We start from the raw sequence: 15,345 nt of genomic DNA, 5'->3' as shown, positions 1-15,345 counted from the left end.
GAGGGCCGGGAGGGAGGTGGGGAGCTCAGCGGCGGCGGGAGGAGGGCAGCCTCCCCCCCAAACCCCACGCCCTCCCTCTCCTCGCTCCTGGGCGTCACTAAAGTCCAGGAAAATTATGCTAATGAGGACAACGGGCTCTCACAAAGGGGTCTCTCGCCGGGTTCTATTTCTTAGGAAGCCGTTTGAGAAACCATGTCACCCTCTGCCCCAGACACTTCCAGTTGAGGGGCGAGGAAACAAGAACCAGAGAGAGTCCCCCAGACTTCGGGCGGTTGCCCTCACCTGCCACCCCTAATCTAAGAACCACAAAGCCAATCTGGGGGGGGGGGGGGCTCGGATAGGGCCTCCTTTCTCGAGAGACCTCCCCACGAGCCTACAGGGCTGCCCGTGGTTATGTTTCTAGGCAGAAACACTGAAATCCTGGCAGCCGGGAGCAAAGGAGCCGGGAGATGCACGGTGGGGGGCGGGCAAATGGGCAGCCCCAGGCTCAGGTAGCACAAGGTTCCAGAAACCTGGGCCTCCAGCCCTTGTGTGCGGGGGTCACAGGACAAACATGCAGGTCACTCACAGGGAAGGACTGATAAAGCTCTGACCCCAACAGCCACCGACATCCACGGTATCCACCCCCCACCCTAGTTAGTGGTACACAGGGAAGCTGAGCAGAGGAAAGGCCTGAATGTGCCCGCAATATTTCCACAACTTTAAGGAGGATAGTCTCCCTCCCTCCATTGCCTCGCTCAACTCCCCAGATTCAGAAGTGAACCCTGCAAGGGTATGTGTGTGACAAAAAGGGAGAAATGGAGCTTTCGTGCAATTCTAAGGTGTCAACGGCCGGTCCTTCTCAAAGGAAGGTGTTAAAAATATAAGTAGTATGTTTAAACTGTCAGGGAGCCAAAGTGTCACCTTAGAGCAAAAACAAAGCCAAGGGAGAAGGGAGAAATCAAAAAGCACTCCGGGCCAGGGTGGCCTCATGCATACCAATGGTTTTTGTCATTTATGGCTGGGCAAGATTTATGACTCGGCGCCCCAAAGCTGTAAACAGAGCACAAAACAGCAAACACTTGCTCCTTATGGCATATTGCAGCAGCTCAACTTGAAAGGGGGAGCCGGGCCGCGTAGGAGGCGAGAGCCGGCCACAAAAATCCGCTCGGCGGCATTTTCTCTTCAAACTGTCCAGGTCCGATGTGGCATTTGAAGAAAGAAGGCGTGGGTCAATAATCAACCCGCACTTTCTCCTCCAAACTGCTGACGCGACTCTCACGCTTCTCAACTCAGCCAGCTGCCTGCAGGGACGGCCAGCTCTCTGTGAGACCTGCCAGGGAAGGGATGGCCCGGCCGCGGGATCGAGGGCACCGAGGTGAGGGCTGGAGCGCCCAGGGCGCACACCTTTCCACCAGCGCCAACACTGTGCTGGGCAAAATGCGGGGCTGGACCCGCCAAGCTGGGGAGCCGGGGAGCCGGGGAGCCGGGCAGCCGGGCAGCCGGGCAGCCGGGGAGAGCTGGGACAGGAACGGGGGCCTTGTGGCTTCTGGGCGCGGGCTGCCGCGGGCAGAAGTGGGGTTCGGACCTCAAGGCTGGAGTCTGGTGCCTTGGGTTCAGGCCTCTCTGCTGAAATCCAAAGTGTTGGTTTTTGAAACAAGGCAGGTGAGGTGATTAAAAGATACTAATTTATAACAGCTAAAGGTCATTTTTTGTTTATTTTTTTTTTAAAGAGAAAAATCCCTCCTGTCGATGTTCCATGGCCAGAAACTACCCTTGGCTGCTGCTGCTGTGTCCTTTCCAGGCAAATCCCGCAGCCATGCACCCGGCTCCACCAAAACCACTGAGGTTTTCTTTGCTAAGAAGACTCCATGGCTCCCCAAATTCCCCCCAAGTCCCCGTGCTCCCAGCCTCCCGCCCACAGGGACCAGAAGAAACCCTTTTCTCAGCACTAGAAGAATATTTGGAGCAGCGAGGGCACGCTGCTGCCTTCTCAGGGGTCTTCTTATGAAGTGTCTGAGAGGCCACCGTGGCTGGGAGCGCTGGCTGGGCAGCCAGGGACCAAGGTGAGGAACGACTGTTGGCAAGAAGAGGCATCAAAACCCCCAAATGGGGAGGACAGTTCATGAGGAAATACACTTGCCTGTGAGGGCGAGGCTGGCGCTGGGAGGGTGAAAAGGGGCTAAGCTTTCTTATAGCTACAGTTTAGCTGTAACGGAGTAGCTCTAGCTCTTTCCTTGGAGGAAAAGCCAACCGGTGCTCTCTGTATGTGGCTGTTGGTTTCCTCTCACTGTGCACACTTTTGTACAGAACCAGTTGGAGAGTCCTCCCTTAGATATTTATTCTGCTCGCTAGTACTGAAGCAACAATAAAAAGATGCCTTTAACAAACCTCTATTCCCTCTCTTGTTCTTTCTAGTGAAACTATATTATTTATGAGTCTTTAACTGGGTCAAAAATGCGCCAGAACTGGGTCATAAATCAAATGAAATGCTGACAAGTAATTGAACAGCAATTAAAGCTTACATTTTATTTCTAAGGGGTGTTTTAGAGCACTTGAAACGGCCTCAGTTAAACATGTTACTGCCGAGGCTGGCAGAGGGGGAGGGTGGAGCAGCCCTTCCATTCTAGGGAATAAATCCCACTCAAGTAGGGTAAGCTTCATTTGATTTTTTTCAAGTAGAAAGAAAAAATAAGATTTTTTTAAAAAAAAGTCACAGGGCAAACCGGCTTTCTGACTGTTGGTAGGCACCCCTTTCTTCTGCTCAGAGAGCTCTGGGAGGGGAGGAAAGCGAAGTTTCCCTCACCTTTTCCTGGAGTTTCCATCTCTCCCAGGAGCGCTGGGTCCCCAAAGCCCAATTAGCTAGGGCTTTCCCAGTAATTTGGAAGCACACAGTTTCGCTCTCATCTGCCTCCATTCTGGCTGCAGCACCATTTCTGGGGCTCGGAGGCCAGAGAAAAGTCTGCCTCTGCTTCCTGCGGACTCTGCCTCCGGACTCCCTCCAGCCCACAGTGCCCCGGCCAGTCCTCCCACTCTCCAGGCCCGCGGCGGGTGGCCAGGCCACCCTTGTTACCAAGCCCAAACCCAGCTCTTCCCTCTGTCTCCCCAACATTCGAATAACAGAGCTCTTGGGCACCCAGCACGCTGGCCACCCCAAGCCTCTCCTAAATCCGAGCTGTCCTCCTCCACCCCTACCGGGCAGAGGGTGTACAGAGAAACAAAGGCGTGTCCTGGGGTCCAGCTCCTTCCATCCCGTGTGTGAGAAATCGCATTCTGCAACCCAGCACTGAACAAAGTGGCCTGAAGCATCATCAATAAAATGGCAGCGCATCTGCACACTCATTGATTTCCTTCTCCCAGCTGCTCCTGCTGCCCTGGTCAGCCCTAGCCCACCATCCCTCGCCGGCAAACAGCAGCAATGGGGGGAGCAGCGATTCTCTTTCTCCTTCACTCAGCGTCCACCCCCTCCAGGCAGTGTCGCCTGGGAGAGCAGCGCTGGCCACCTTAACCTGCGTGGGCACTTCGGGACCCTCCCTCCGCCTGGGGCTCCGCTCCGGGTCTCAAGCCCCGCTGTAGTGGACAAAGCCACACTAGCACTGGAGGCTACCAGGCCCACCAATTAGCACCCAAGTGCCCCTTCCTTCACACCCCCCAACACTTTTCAGGGAATTAAACTCAGTCTGAGGCGCTACTGGGGATCTTTCAAATGGTTTCGGTTCTAAAGGAGAAACAAAGGAAGAGATGGGCTGAGGGTCCTGTCCCTGAACCAGGGTCTCCTCGCCTGACCTTTGTCTCTCACAGCCATAACTCACTCTAGATATGAACAATCAACGGAAATACCTTAAAATAAATTCCATCCTCCTGGCGTGGCCTCGAGTCCCATCGGCTAGCTGGCCCAGAGCCGCTCCATGAGTGCTGAAAACTGCAACCCGCTAGGAGAGCACTCTCCGGAGAAGGGGAAGGAGAGGGGGGGGGGGGGGGGGGGGGGGGAGCCTCTCTGTAGAGAATCTAGAAAACGTAATCACAGGCGAAGCCGCCCGGGTCTCAGCTCCAAATGCCACAATAATGTGCTGTATTATGTGCTCACGTGGTCATACGTCAACTTAAATCCTTTTATTTGAAATAGGGAATCACTGAAGGAACTAGGTTTCCAAGCAGCACATTTAGCTTTGGGGGAGGGGAGGAGGGGGACCGTGACCAGCAGTAGGGAAGAGTTGTGTCTAGGGCAGTTAGATGCTGGGGGCATCTGCCCCCCCCCCCAACATGTGCCACACAGGGCCAGTTATCTCTCTTATATTTCTTTGCACTTGATACAAACATAAGAAAACAGCAATACTGTCCCCTTTCTTAGAGACCACGTAACTTTCCTTACAGTTTTCCACTCACAGACCTGCGGAACCCAGCACACCCAAGCACTCTCGCCTCTCTGGCCAGTACATCAAAAGTCAAGGCCCAGGCCCTGTTTCCAGAAGAAAACCCATTAATGGTTGGCCTAGTCAGTTGACTCTCTCATGGCCTGCCATTGTATGGAATGTGCTAACACCCACGCCTTACACCACAGCCACTGTAGAAATGCAAAAGGCCCATAATTACCTGACAAAAGGCTAAAGTCCAGTTGCTTTTGTTCTGTTGGATGGGAGCCCCGTAGGAAATAGGTACTTGGCTCTAGAGTGGTGGGTGGGTCAGAGTTTTGTAGAATCTGGAAGGACCCAGTGCCCGGACCAAACCTGAACTTACACTATTCCTCAGTGCATAGCGGAATGATACATGAAATTATAGGCTTCTAATGGAGAAAAACATAAGGGGAAAGGATCTAATTGTCTTTGCAAGAAGAGAAAAAAAAATCCTAGCATCCCTTGAATTAACTAACCTACTGCAAGGTAATCTGGGACCCTTTCTGTTCACCCTCCCCTAAGACAACTCTGTGTCCACCAGCAGAAAATGAACTGGACCAACTCTTCTCAGGAGTAACCTGGCTGAAATAAATAAGACCACACACACACACACACACACACACACACACACACACAAATCTGGGACCCTTTCTGTTCACCCTCCCCTAAGACAACTCTGTGTCCACCAGCAGAAAGACCAACTGACCAACTCTTCTCAGGAGTAACCTGGCTGAAATACACACACACACACACACACACACACACACACACACACACCTGCCTTCCGCTTGGTGACAGTCTCCACTGATTTCAACATTTCACCCTCTCAGGAGCTAGCTAAAAACTTCCTCTTTTTGGATCTTAGTTTCTGAACTTGGGAATGCTCTGAGGTGGAGAGATCCTCATGTTATATTCTTTTGTTCCTGGAGAGCGGGTCTTCGGTTAGCTAGGCCTCTCTAAGCATGAGGACGAACTTGTAGCAGCTGCAGGAGGCTGTGCATGATTCTTCCCGCCCCTCCCCTCCTGGCCTGCAGGGGAACAGAGAGGCCTAGTGAGACTGTAAGGGCCTCAGGAAGGGGGCCTGCTCTTGAGGGTATCCAAATCAGAATGGCAATAAAAGGAGGAGACCTCACACCCCTTGGAAGGGAGCCTGCCCTAAGCTGGTGGCAGTATCAGTATTCCAATGAGGTTCTGCCTGTAGTATAGCTAGGAGAGAACCTCTATGTCACCTTTCCCAGCTCTGACCTAAGCCACAAGCCGAGAAGTATGCATCTAACATGAAAACCTGCTCTCTCAGGTTTGGGGGTGGTGGACAGAACCAAAAGCTGGTTTCCACAAAGCACTCCCCAAGGACTCAGACCAGAAACACACTTTCCTCTGCTCCTCTTACCCACCACCCCCAAATATTTTACACTGAGCTCTCCTGATAGCCTAGAAAGAACCTGGAAGTATTGCCTAGTTGTTGGTAAACTCCACTCTCTCCAACCAAAGTTTCTGCAGGGGCTTCAACTCAATGATGAGAAGGGGCCCCCTTCAGAACTTGCAGAACCGTCTGGAGCAAGCTGAAATTCCCAAGGCCATAAATCAATGGGAGAAGTGTTTGGTGGTGCTTCAGAGAAATGCCTTAACACCAGCAAGGCCCAGAGGCATCTCAGCTCCAGCCAGGAGCCTCCATGCCGCTATTAACAGCCCAGTTAATGCTCCAACTGCTGTTTAACAATTAACATTACTGACCTGGGGTAGGATACGGTGATTTTGTGGGTTATAAAGGAACATATCTGAGGAAGTTTCAAGAAATTTAACTTTTGAGGTGAAAACAGCTTCCCCAAGAGAGAGCTTGGGCTGAGCAAGCCACCAGAGAACCCGCAGCTGAGAGTCCTCCTTCCCCACTCTGAAATCTGCTTTCCTGGAGCAAGGCTATGGGCCATTTAAACTCCCATTCCAGAGACCAAGAGCGAAGATGCTCAAGTATCTAGGCACAGGCTAGGAGGTCCAGCTGCCAGTACCGCTCCATTCACTCTCTCAGCCCCTAACCTGGCAAGCCTGGGCTGGGGACACATGCCCTGGATCCAGGCCACCAGAGCCAAAATAGGCAGAAAGTTGTCTAGGAAGGAGCAGGTGACTCAGGATGCAGAGCTTTAGTCAATATTTGCAAGGCTGTTGGCAGATTAGATATATCTGTATTCAAACACTGCAATCTGATTTCTCTGTCAAAAATACACTTAACATGTTTCTCCCCTTAGTTAACTCTAGTGGTTTTTCTACTCAGCATCAGGTTAGGCCCTCTTAGCCCACTTTTCTTTGGTGGAGGTTATAGATCATTATTTAACATGAGATATTTCCTGTGGGTGCAACTGCACTACAAATGGGCTCCAAGTTCTCTGGACACACACGAATGTGTATATCACTTTATACACATGGTCTCAAACTCCTGCAACTGTTTATATACGCAATGATAGTGTTGTGTGCAGAGATGCAAATCAAATGTTCACACTGAGTGGCAAATTCCTGAAATGCTCTGTCTATACATGATATAAATAGACATACAGTAGCTGAGAAAGTAACCCAACTTTACTATTGCTCTGTTTACTTCCTAGCTAATAAAATAAGAATTGTATCTAAAACACCATATCAGCCGTAGAGCATCTCCAACAGCATGTTGCAATAAATTAGCAACCTAGTCTCTATTTGGGGAGAAAATTTTAGGAAAGACTGAGGCCTAGGGAATAGAAAATAAAATCTCAGAAAACTTTTTAAAACAAGTAATTCCTCAAAGAACAAAGCAAACCCATTCCTTCATACCAAGCTTCGGGAAGCTATTCCAGCAGCCCCTCCCCCAAATAGGCACGAAATTTATGGATCTTTTACAAGGTAATAAACCACAGTAATTACCTCCCTGCATCCCAAACTAAGAGAACAAATTAAGCCAGAACTGGAAAAGAATTTTAAAGAGTTTTCCCTTGTTCCAAAGAGGAAAATAAAACGCTGAGATAGAAAACCTGTGCTTTTCCTGTAGGAAGAACAGCGGGTCAGCCTGGCTAAAGGAACCTGCGACAGTCTATACTTCGGAAATACAGCAACTTCCCTCTCGCCAAGGAAAAGCAAAAGGACCAGAGACACTGCGAGGCAATGAGCCCAGTTTCCTCCATGCAGAGCTGGATTAACCACAATTTCCGAACTCACAGTCTCCGCAGGCGCCGCCAACAGTGGACAAGTAGAGCGGCCCACGCAGCGGCCACCGCCTCCGTGGCCTCTACTGGCTTTTGCCCTGCTGTTCCATGTAGCGATTTGTTTGGAACTTGCTGGAAGAAACAAATACATCCTTCTCACACCCCCGCCCCCCAAGCACATACATCTTTGGTCTCTGCGACCCACCGCGCTTTCTGCAGAACGCCGGCTTTTGCGGGCTCTTTGTCTGCCTGAAGCCTTGCATTCGCGGAACTTGCAGCTGAAAATAACCCAGCTCCAAAACTCTTCCGAAGTTAAATATTGACCAGAGCCTCTTTCCCAGGGCTGCAGCTGCCTGGGAGAGCAAACTCCCGCCAGAGGTCCGGTGCAAAGCCCCAAGCGGTGACGAGTGTGGGCGCAGCGCTTACCTCCAAAGATATTTAAGACTGAACCCCGAATTGTCTCCAACTCCGGAGCGCTCAGGGAATCGCCTTTTCCGGTGTCCGGGCGCTCTGCGGATAAATAAACAGCAGAGGGTGAACGGTGGCTGCGAAGGAAGGGAGTCGGAGGACCGGAGTTGGAAGCGCGGCCGTTCCGGGCGCCAGGGTGGCCCCCGGGGTGACTCGGACACGGAGGAGTCGCCAGGGCATTCGTCCATGCGGCACACTCATTGCTCGAAAGGTTCCCGTCTACAAATGGCCTGAAGATGGTGATTTATTTTTGTAAAATAAATACATACTCCATCTCCGCACCCACACTCTTCCTTTTCTTTCTTTATATAGGGGGCGGGCAGGGGGAAGGGGGAAGAAAATGGACGAGGCGGAGCGAGATGGGAAGGTGGAAGGGGCTTTGCCGCGGGAGCCTGCTCTGCTCCGAGAGCTCCTCACGCACCTCAACTTGGGGAATGTGAATGCGCGCTTTATTTTCTTTTGCTAACAAAGGGAAGCCTTGTCTGGGAGCGTTCAATCACAGACTCTCCCGAAACCTCGCTAATAGTGTTCATTTCTGTTTGGCGCGAAATCAAACTCCAGCTCAGCCCATAGGCCACGGGCAGCCTTGAGAGGTTTTGTATTTTGGTTCATTCAAGCCCTGGGCGCGTCACTTCCCTGCCCCAGTGGGCTGCCCAGTCCCTCACAGCAGGCCAGCTATGGCTGCTGGAAATAGGGAGAAACTGGGAAGGATGTGAACTGGGACAATACCCAATCCAGGGGCCCTATCCAGCCTCACCTTGCACAGTGGGGACAAGCTCCTAGATGCCCTAATTCTGCTACCACCGTGTCCCTCAAGATATCTGCAAGCCCTCTCTTGCTCTCTAGCTAGCAAAAGGTCAGCCAACTTGAGGGGTGTGGGGAAGACGCTGGGGAAGAGGCGAGAATCGTCCTAGTCAATGAGCTCTGGCTTGGAGAACTTCTCCGCTGGGCTGGCACTCTGCCAAGTGGATTGCTTCCACAGCCCTGTCCCTGCCCCACTACCCCTTCACCCAAACCCGCATAGCCTCCCACACTCTGGCCTGCCCCAAACCAGCCCTCAATGGCTGCCTGGCATCCATGCAATCCTGCTGATAGTACCAGGAGCAGCTACCAAATACCTGACAGGTCCCCTGACCCCCACCCAGGCTTCCCAGCCCCCTAGCACACTGAACAAGTGGCCGCACACCTGAAGCTGGCTGCCCTCAGCCACCACCGCCCCGACCGCAGCCCCCACCCTCGACCAGGCACTGGGGACTCAGAACCCATGCTGGGCCCCTTTCTCTTGTTCAAACTTGCCCTCTGTGTCTCCAAAGGCAGTGCCCCTGTGGCCTTGGAGCTCCTGGCATGACCCTGAGTGAGGTGGAGCTTAGCCATACAGCACGTTGCCACTCAACTTCATCCCAGAAAGATCTGCTATGCCACCATCTGCCAAGCCACCCCCACTCGGCGATGCTTAGGAGTATTGTAATTATTATGGTTATTATTATTGTTGCTATTTCCTTATCCCCAAGTCAAATATTCATGGCTGCTGTTCCCCATAAATCGTTCAGGCTAATGAGTCACAAAGAGATGTTGCCCAGGTCTCTCCCTCGCAATGGCCGCCGCCGCTGCTGTGGCCTCTCTCGGTGGTGTTTTTGGCGCTCGCTTGCTCCCTCGCTCGCTCGCCCCGGCGCGGGTGATTTATGAACACCGGGAAAATTGAACAAAGCCGCGCGCCTGTCCTGTGGTATCTCTGCAGCCTTCCCCGGTGTGAATCAGAACATTACCAACTGTCTGCACATCCGTCCCACTTCATCACCAAAGCCAGGCTACGACCGCAGAAAACCCGAGCTCCAACTCACATTTCCCCGGCCGCGGTGCACTCCCAGGACTCGCAGAAACCCTGCAGAAAGAGCTCCCAGGCCCAGCATGGGCCCGCCAGCTGGGTTCTCCCCGTGAAGGGCTCTCTCCGACCCTCCTGAAGGAGTTAAAAGCCTTTAGAAATAAATCCTGACCGTGTGTGTTTTAAAAAATCAAATAGGAAGTTGGGGGTCTTACTTCTGAGAGAGTCATTCCTAGTGAGGCCCTGCTGACTCCATCCATTCTTGACGATCGGCATTAATTATTTAATGAGTCACGTGACCCCCAGGATTACAATTTCAATTTCTCCCTGGAACAGGCCTTACACCTTTATCTGCTGCCACCAGGGTCCTTGGTTGGCTTTTTAGTTCCCAGACCTCCAGAATGCAGATCCCCTTGCGCAGCTCTGGGGCAAGGGAACCCCCATGGAAATTCCAGGGCAAGCATAGCAGAATGAGTCAGTCTGGAACTATGAGAATTGTAGACAGTGGGGTGTCCACTGCTCTCCCAGGCACCCTGACCCTGACATCTGTCACCTCCTGAGCTCAGAGGTCAGCCCACCTATCTCAGCACCCTTCTAACCTGGAGAAGCACATCTGTGGCCCTTCATGTCCAGTGTGAACCCAGACTCATTGGCCTTCTGCCAAGGAAAGATGCCTGTGCACTTACCTCTATCCAAGGGTGTGACCAAATCTACAATTCATTAACATAAAGAAAAATGGGAGGGGGAGCATTTAGCTGCCTCAGTTTCCTCATCATCAGTAAACTAAGATGGGACCAAAATGGCCTCCAGATCTCTTTTTCCTAAGATATTCTTTCAATCTGGGATCTCTTTTACCCCCCGAAATCAATTCCAGAGAGACTGGGGCTGACCTGAAAGGGGGCAGGGGTTACTCCATAGGTTTGGGGCCTTGAGAATAAGACTTGACAGAGTTCCAAGACAGAAATTTCAGATGAGAATATTTCACAACAGCCCCGGCAGCCTCCTAGGTGCTATCAAAGAGTTAGAACACAGGTCTCTCTTCTTCCTCCTATTTTTTCCAGCCCATACTCTTTCAGAGAAGAAGCAGCGTTAGTCTTGGGTCCATATATAATACAGAGAGGAGCAACCACTGGAGGGGCAGCTGGTTGGGCAGGGTGAGCCTGTGCGCTCCAATAGTGGACCTCACCTGGGCTAGGGATGCAGACCAAGAGAGTGTCACGAACAGCTTTTTGCTTGCACCGAATCCACTCATTCAAATGGGAAGCCCCAGGTCTCTGTTTGCTACATTGATTCTTGGAGTTTTTTCTTTCTTTCCATTCTAAAGAATGGTTGATCTGTTTCCATGTTAAACTGCTGGAGGGAAGGCAGTGGTGGGTGAGAACAGCACAGTTTGGTAGCTTAGGGAAGCAGGGAGAGAGAGGAGGAGGCTTGGTGATACCCACCCCATGGGGAGGGGCTGAGAGGTGGAGGAGGATGTGGACACCCTGTGACAGCTGAATATAAAGTCAGAGATGCTGTGCAGAGGGCCCACTCCCCATATATCTAGGTAATCTTCCCATGAGCTCCATCCTGGGTATTAAGTACTCTACTCTGCCTGTCACAGTTGAATTCCTGCTGTAATAAAACACCGGGTATATCGTAGATTTCAGCAAAACTAGGAAAGAGAGCCGGCAAAGTGCCATTTTTCTTCAGGGGGGAGACTCTTAAGTACTTAATTCAAACTGTGACCATTAAAGTGTCTCCTATCCGATTTAGGTTGATTTCAGATGTTGACAAAACTTTTATCTCTCCAGAGTCATGCACAGCTTGGCTATGTGACTAAAGCAGATGAGTGTGTGTTAGAGGGAAGGAGAGAGAAAGAGAGAAAGGAAAGAAGAGGAGAGCCTGTGTAAGGGTCATTTTGGCAGCAGAAGTATAGAGCTCACACAAAATACTACTGTCTTTAAAGGTCAAGGGTTTGAGGGGCCAATAGAGTTTGCTTTTAAAAAAACAACAATTAATGAGATAGAAAATTTGTCCTCTGGGTGAACTCTTACGGTTGCCCTAGCAAAGGGCAGACAATGCGCGATTTTGAAGCACAAAGTGGGATTTTCTAAGCTGCTATAACAAGCTCCTTTAAAAGACCAAATCCGAAACAGGCAAAACACTAAAGAAATGGCACAACCATCTGGATCATTTGGGAGCATTTTGACTTGGTAAAACTTACCAATACCTTAATAATCAACACAATTTGGGTAAAAATTCCATTTTGCACTGGAATATAAACACACACACACACACACACACACACACACACACACACACACATCTCCATCCTTTCTCTTCATTACCCCTTTTAGCCCCATACAACTGCCTCTAGTATGTAGCTAATTAATGCTCTCATCCCCTTCCTCTACTACAAAGGAGAAATATAAGAATTTACCTTAATTGATGACAATCTGCCATGTGAGGTTTTGCAGCTTGACACTCAATTTCCACCAAGAGTCTAGGCATTTTTTGAGCAGACAGGCAAGATGCTGCGTCTTTGCCCGAGACCACGTTATTTGCAAGAAGATCCCTTGCTTCTCCACAGACTTTTCCCAGAGAATGCCTTTCAGAATTGCTGTTGAATTACAAAGAAGTATTTATTGTATGAGGTGATTAATGATTCCTGGGAAAATTGCTATTTTCAGCGTGATTTAATTTCGTTTTACAAGTGCGTGTAGTAGAGGAAGGGTTAATAAGTCTCAGCAGCAGATGCAGTGACTCTAGAGATCCCTGGCACTCGTTCACACCTTATAAAATGCACTTTATGCCAGGTTTGGCCTGCCTGGGGTAGGCGGGCACTTGATTGCCCCTGAGTTTTCTTGGGGAGAGATGGAGGCCCCTCTGAGACTGGGATCCATCACTTCCCTCTCAGATCTGGTTTGTTCATAGGTAGACAGCAGCTTGCCCCTGCCTGTATTACACACAGGCAGTAGAGTAACAGCACTGACCACTGGCCCAGGGTTCACCACTGAGGGGAAAATGTGTTTAAAACTCCTCCGTTATTGCAGAGGTAGGTGAGTGCCCCCTCCCATCTCTGCTAAAATTATTACATGAACTAAACATTGCCCTCAGTCAAGGCCAAGTGACAATTCTAATATTCTGGGGCTAATGTGTGTTGTTGTGTTTTTTTGTATCTTGTCCCTTCAGTGACAACCAAGTCCAAATTCTCTTGACTGATTAGTAAATCAGTAAACAAATGCTAGAGTTATGGAGATTGTGAAGCAGATTTTATTTTCAACCTTTTCAATCTAGGTCTCTAGGTTGGGCAGAAAAATCTGGGAGCATTTGAGGCAAGTGACCCTAGTTCAGAGTTTGGCTTTCTTCCAGTGTTGAATACTCCCAGGTCTACCTTGCTTTGGGGTGCAATTTAGGGTGTCATTAAGCCTTTTATTTCCTCAGAAGAAACTCTGGAGGGTGTACTGGGAAAATCCAGTTTACTTTAAAATTTCTTGCTTCAAAAAAGAAAGAACATAAGAAAGAAGCAAACAAATAAAAATTCCCAAGCTATGGTTAGCGAAGAGAGCCTTCAAAACAGCAAAGAAACAAAAAGCAACCTCAACCCTTTACACAAACTATTTTTTATCTCCAAGGAAACAGGCAGATGAAGTGCGAAGGTGCCATAAATACCAGAGGGACCACTGCTTTCCAAGTGTGCTCAGAGTTCAGCCAGCAGAGCAGCTGCAGCAACTCCTGGGCCCGCAGCACTGCACGGTTTCACCTTTCATTGCACAGAAGGACACGTTTCTGTGCCTTACAGAGACTTGAAGCCTGACAGCCTGGCCAAGTTTGGGAAGAAGAAGGAGCCCTCTCAGAGCTCAAGAGCCTTCATGCCCTTTGGAACTTTTCCCACCGTGGGTCAAACTTGACAAGAGTTCAGCTCAAGTTGAACACACTCACACACATTACATGAGCAGTCAGAATCCAAGTGAACACAACTCAAGCCATCTACAAGATTTCCTCCTAGGCAAGGTCAAGCACTTCAATCCAGAGCACTTTTTTTTTTAAATTAAAAGTAGGAAACACACAAATGTGTTTTAGAACTTTAATGTTTTTTGAAACAGAGTTTATTCTCAGCAAGGCTTTCTATATAGCCATACCACGATGTGTACAGTTGGACATGGGTCTAAATGCACACCCCTCTCCCCGAAGATTGTGCCTCAGAATAAGACAACAATATCTCTACAACAATATTTTAAATAAATGCAAGGAAGGGAAACTATTGTGTCACATCTACCATCGAGGTCTATACATTTGGAGAATTAAATAATCCTGTGAGGTCCACAATGTCTACTCATGTAGTATTCAGTTCAAGACAAGCTTGTATGAGCTGCCTTAATGAGGGAGGGGAGACAAGGAAGGTAGGAAAGGGTCTGTTTTCTTCTGTTTGCAACAAATATACATACACAGGTCCTTCCGCCGTCTCAAAAGTATGTGATGCCAAGTGGTCCTTCTCAGGTACTCAACCCTGGCAGCCTTCCTTAGGCCGGCAGGTTGCTCCACCAGCCAGCATCCTGGCCACTGGCCTCTCTTGGGTGGCAACCAGCACACACTCTTACCAGGAGAATGTCCTCTTCTTTTTATTACACTTTTCATCAAGTTGGGTTTTGTTTTGGGGTCTGTTGTGGTCCCGACAGATGGACGTACGGGGAGGGGTGGATGGGGAAAGGGGCAGAAGAGAGGAGAAACGCAGAGGAGGGAAAGAACCGGGTCTAGATCTCCAGGAGATTATATGGAGGAGGGGATGGGCGTGGAGGCACCCTGGTGGGGGTGGGGGTGGGAGTGGGGGTGCGGGTTTGGGTGGGGGCTCTGAGTCTGTGCTTTCCCCGGCGGGCCTGCGGAGGAGGAGGCCGAGGCCGAGTTGGAGGACCGCATCTTAGTGTTGGGCAGTTTGTGGTCTTTCTTCCACTTCATCCTCCGGTTCTGAAACCAGATCTTGACCTGCCGCTCGGTGAGGCAGAGCGCGTGGGCGATCTCGATGCGGCGGCGCCGGGTCAGGTAGCGGTTAAAGTGGAACTCCTTCTCCAGCTCCAGCACCTGCTGCCGGGTGTAGGCGGTCCGGGAGCGCTTGGGCTCCCCTCCGTGATACCCGGGGTTCACTGAGAGCCCAGAACCCCGAGGGGAGAGCCAGCCGAGGCGGAGGGAGTGGAAGGAGCGGGGAAGGAGGAGGAGAGAGAAGGTGGGGTGGGGAAGAGCAAGGGGACATCATCATTATCTAATAACCTGACACCAAGTTCACGCAAGATACATAAAACGGCACCGAAAGTGTTTCACGGGCTATTGACAACGGGGAGCACCCGGGAGCCATCAGGAACGGAGCTGGGCCTCGGGGCTGCAGAAAAGCTTCAAAGACACATGGCCCGGAGCCGCTGCCAGGGCCGCGGAATTTATGGGGGCGGTAATTGCGGCCCTAACCGTGCGGCGTCTCGTAAATCTCCCCATAAAGGGACCCCGGGTACAAAAGGGTTCCCACACTGGGCCCGGGCTG

The 15,345-nt window shown here is 50.7% G+C and overlaps 2 protein-coding genes and 1 long non-coding RNA gene across 4 annotated transcripts in view; 1 reads left to right on the top strand and 2 right to left on the bottom strand.

Annotated features, from left to right (window-relative positions):
* Nucleotides 1-15,345, bottom strand: part of HOXA3 (homeobox A3) — a 45,858-nt gene that overhangs the window by 7,232 nt on the left and 23,281 nt on the right. The window contains exons 3-5 of one of the 2 annotated variants that reach the window (XM_005862968.2): nt 12,256-12,435; nt 7,970-8,053; nt 7,557-7,675 (exon numbers count right to left, since the gene is read on the bottom strand). The gene's annotated coding sequence lies outside the window, so the exon portion shown is untranslated. Of the gene's footprint in view, nt 1-4,572; nt 4,934-7,556; nt 7,676-7,969; nt 8,054-12,255; nt 12,436-15,345 lie in introns of those variants that run through there. The other variant, XM_014537015.1, reaches the window with a different exon arrangement.
* On the top strand, nt 39-2,369 carry LOC106725546. The gene is made up of 2 exons (XR_001361430.1): nt 39-1,357; nt 1,713-2,369. It is a non-coding gene; the product is annotated as an uncharacterized LOC106725546 (long non-coding RNA).
* HOXA4 (homeobox A4) lies at nt 13,889-15,041 on the bottom strand (the record flags this gene model as incomplete). The annotated part of the gene is made up of 1 exon (XM_005862966.2): nt 13,889-15,041. A coding segment is annotated over one exon (456 nt), but the record flags the coding sequence as incomplete, so codon positions are not given.

The sequence above is a fragment of the Myotis brandtii genome, unplaced genomic scaffold, assembly GCF_000412655.1.
Source record: "Myotis brandtii unplaced genomic scaffold, ASM41265v1 scaffold17, whole genome shotgun sequence".
Lineage (NCBI taxonomy): Eukaryota > Metazoa > Chordata > Mammalia > Chiroptera > Vespertilionidae > Myotis > Myotis brandtii.
This window is presented reverse-complemented; position numbering and strand designations above follow the sequence as displayed.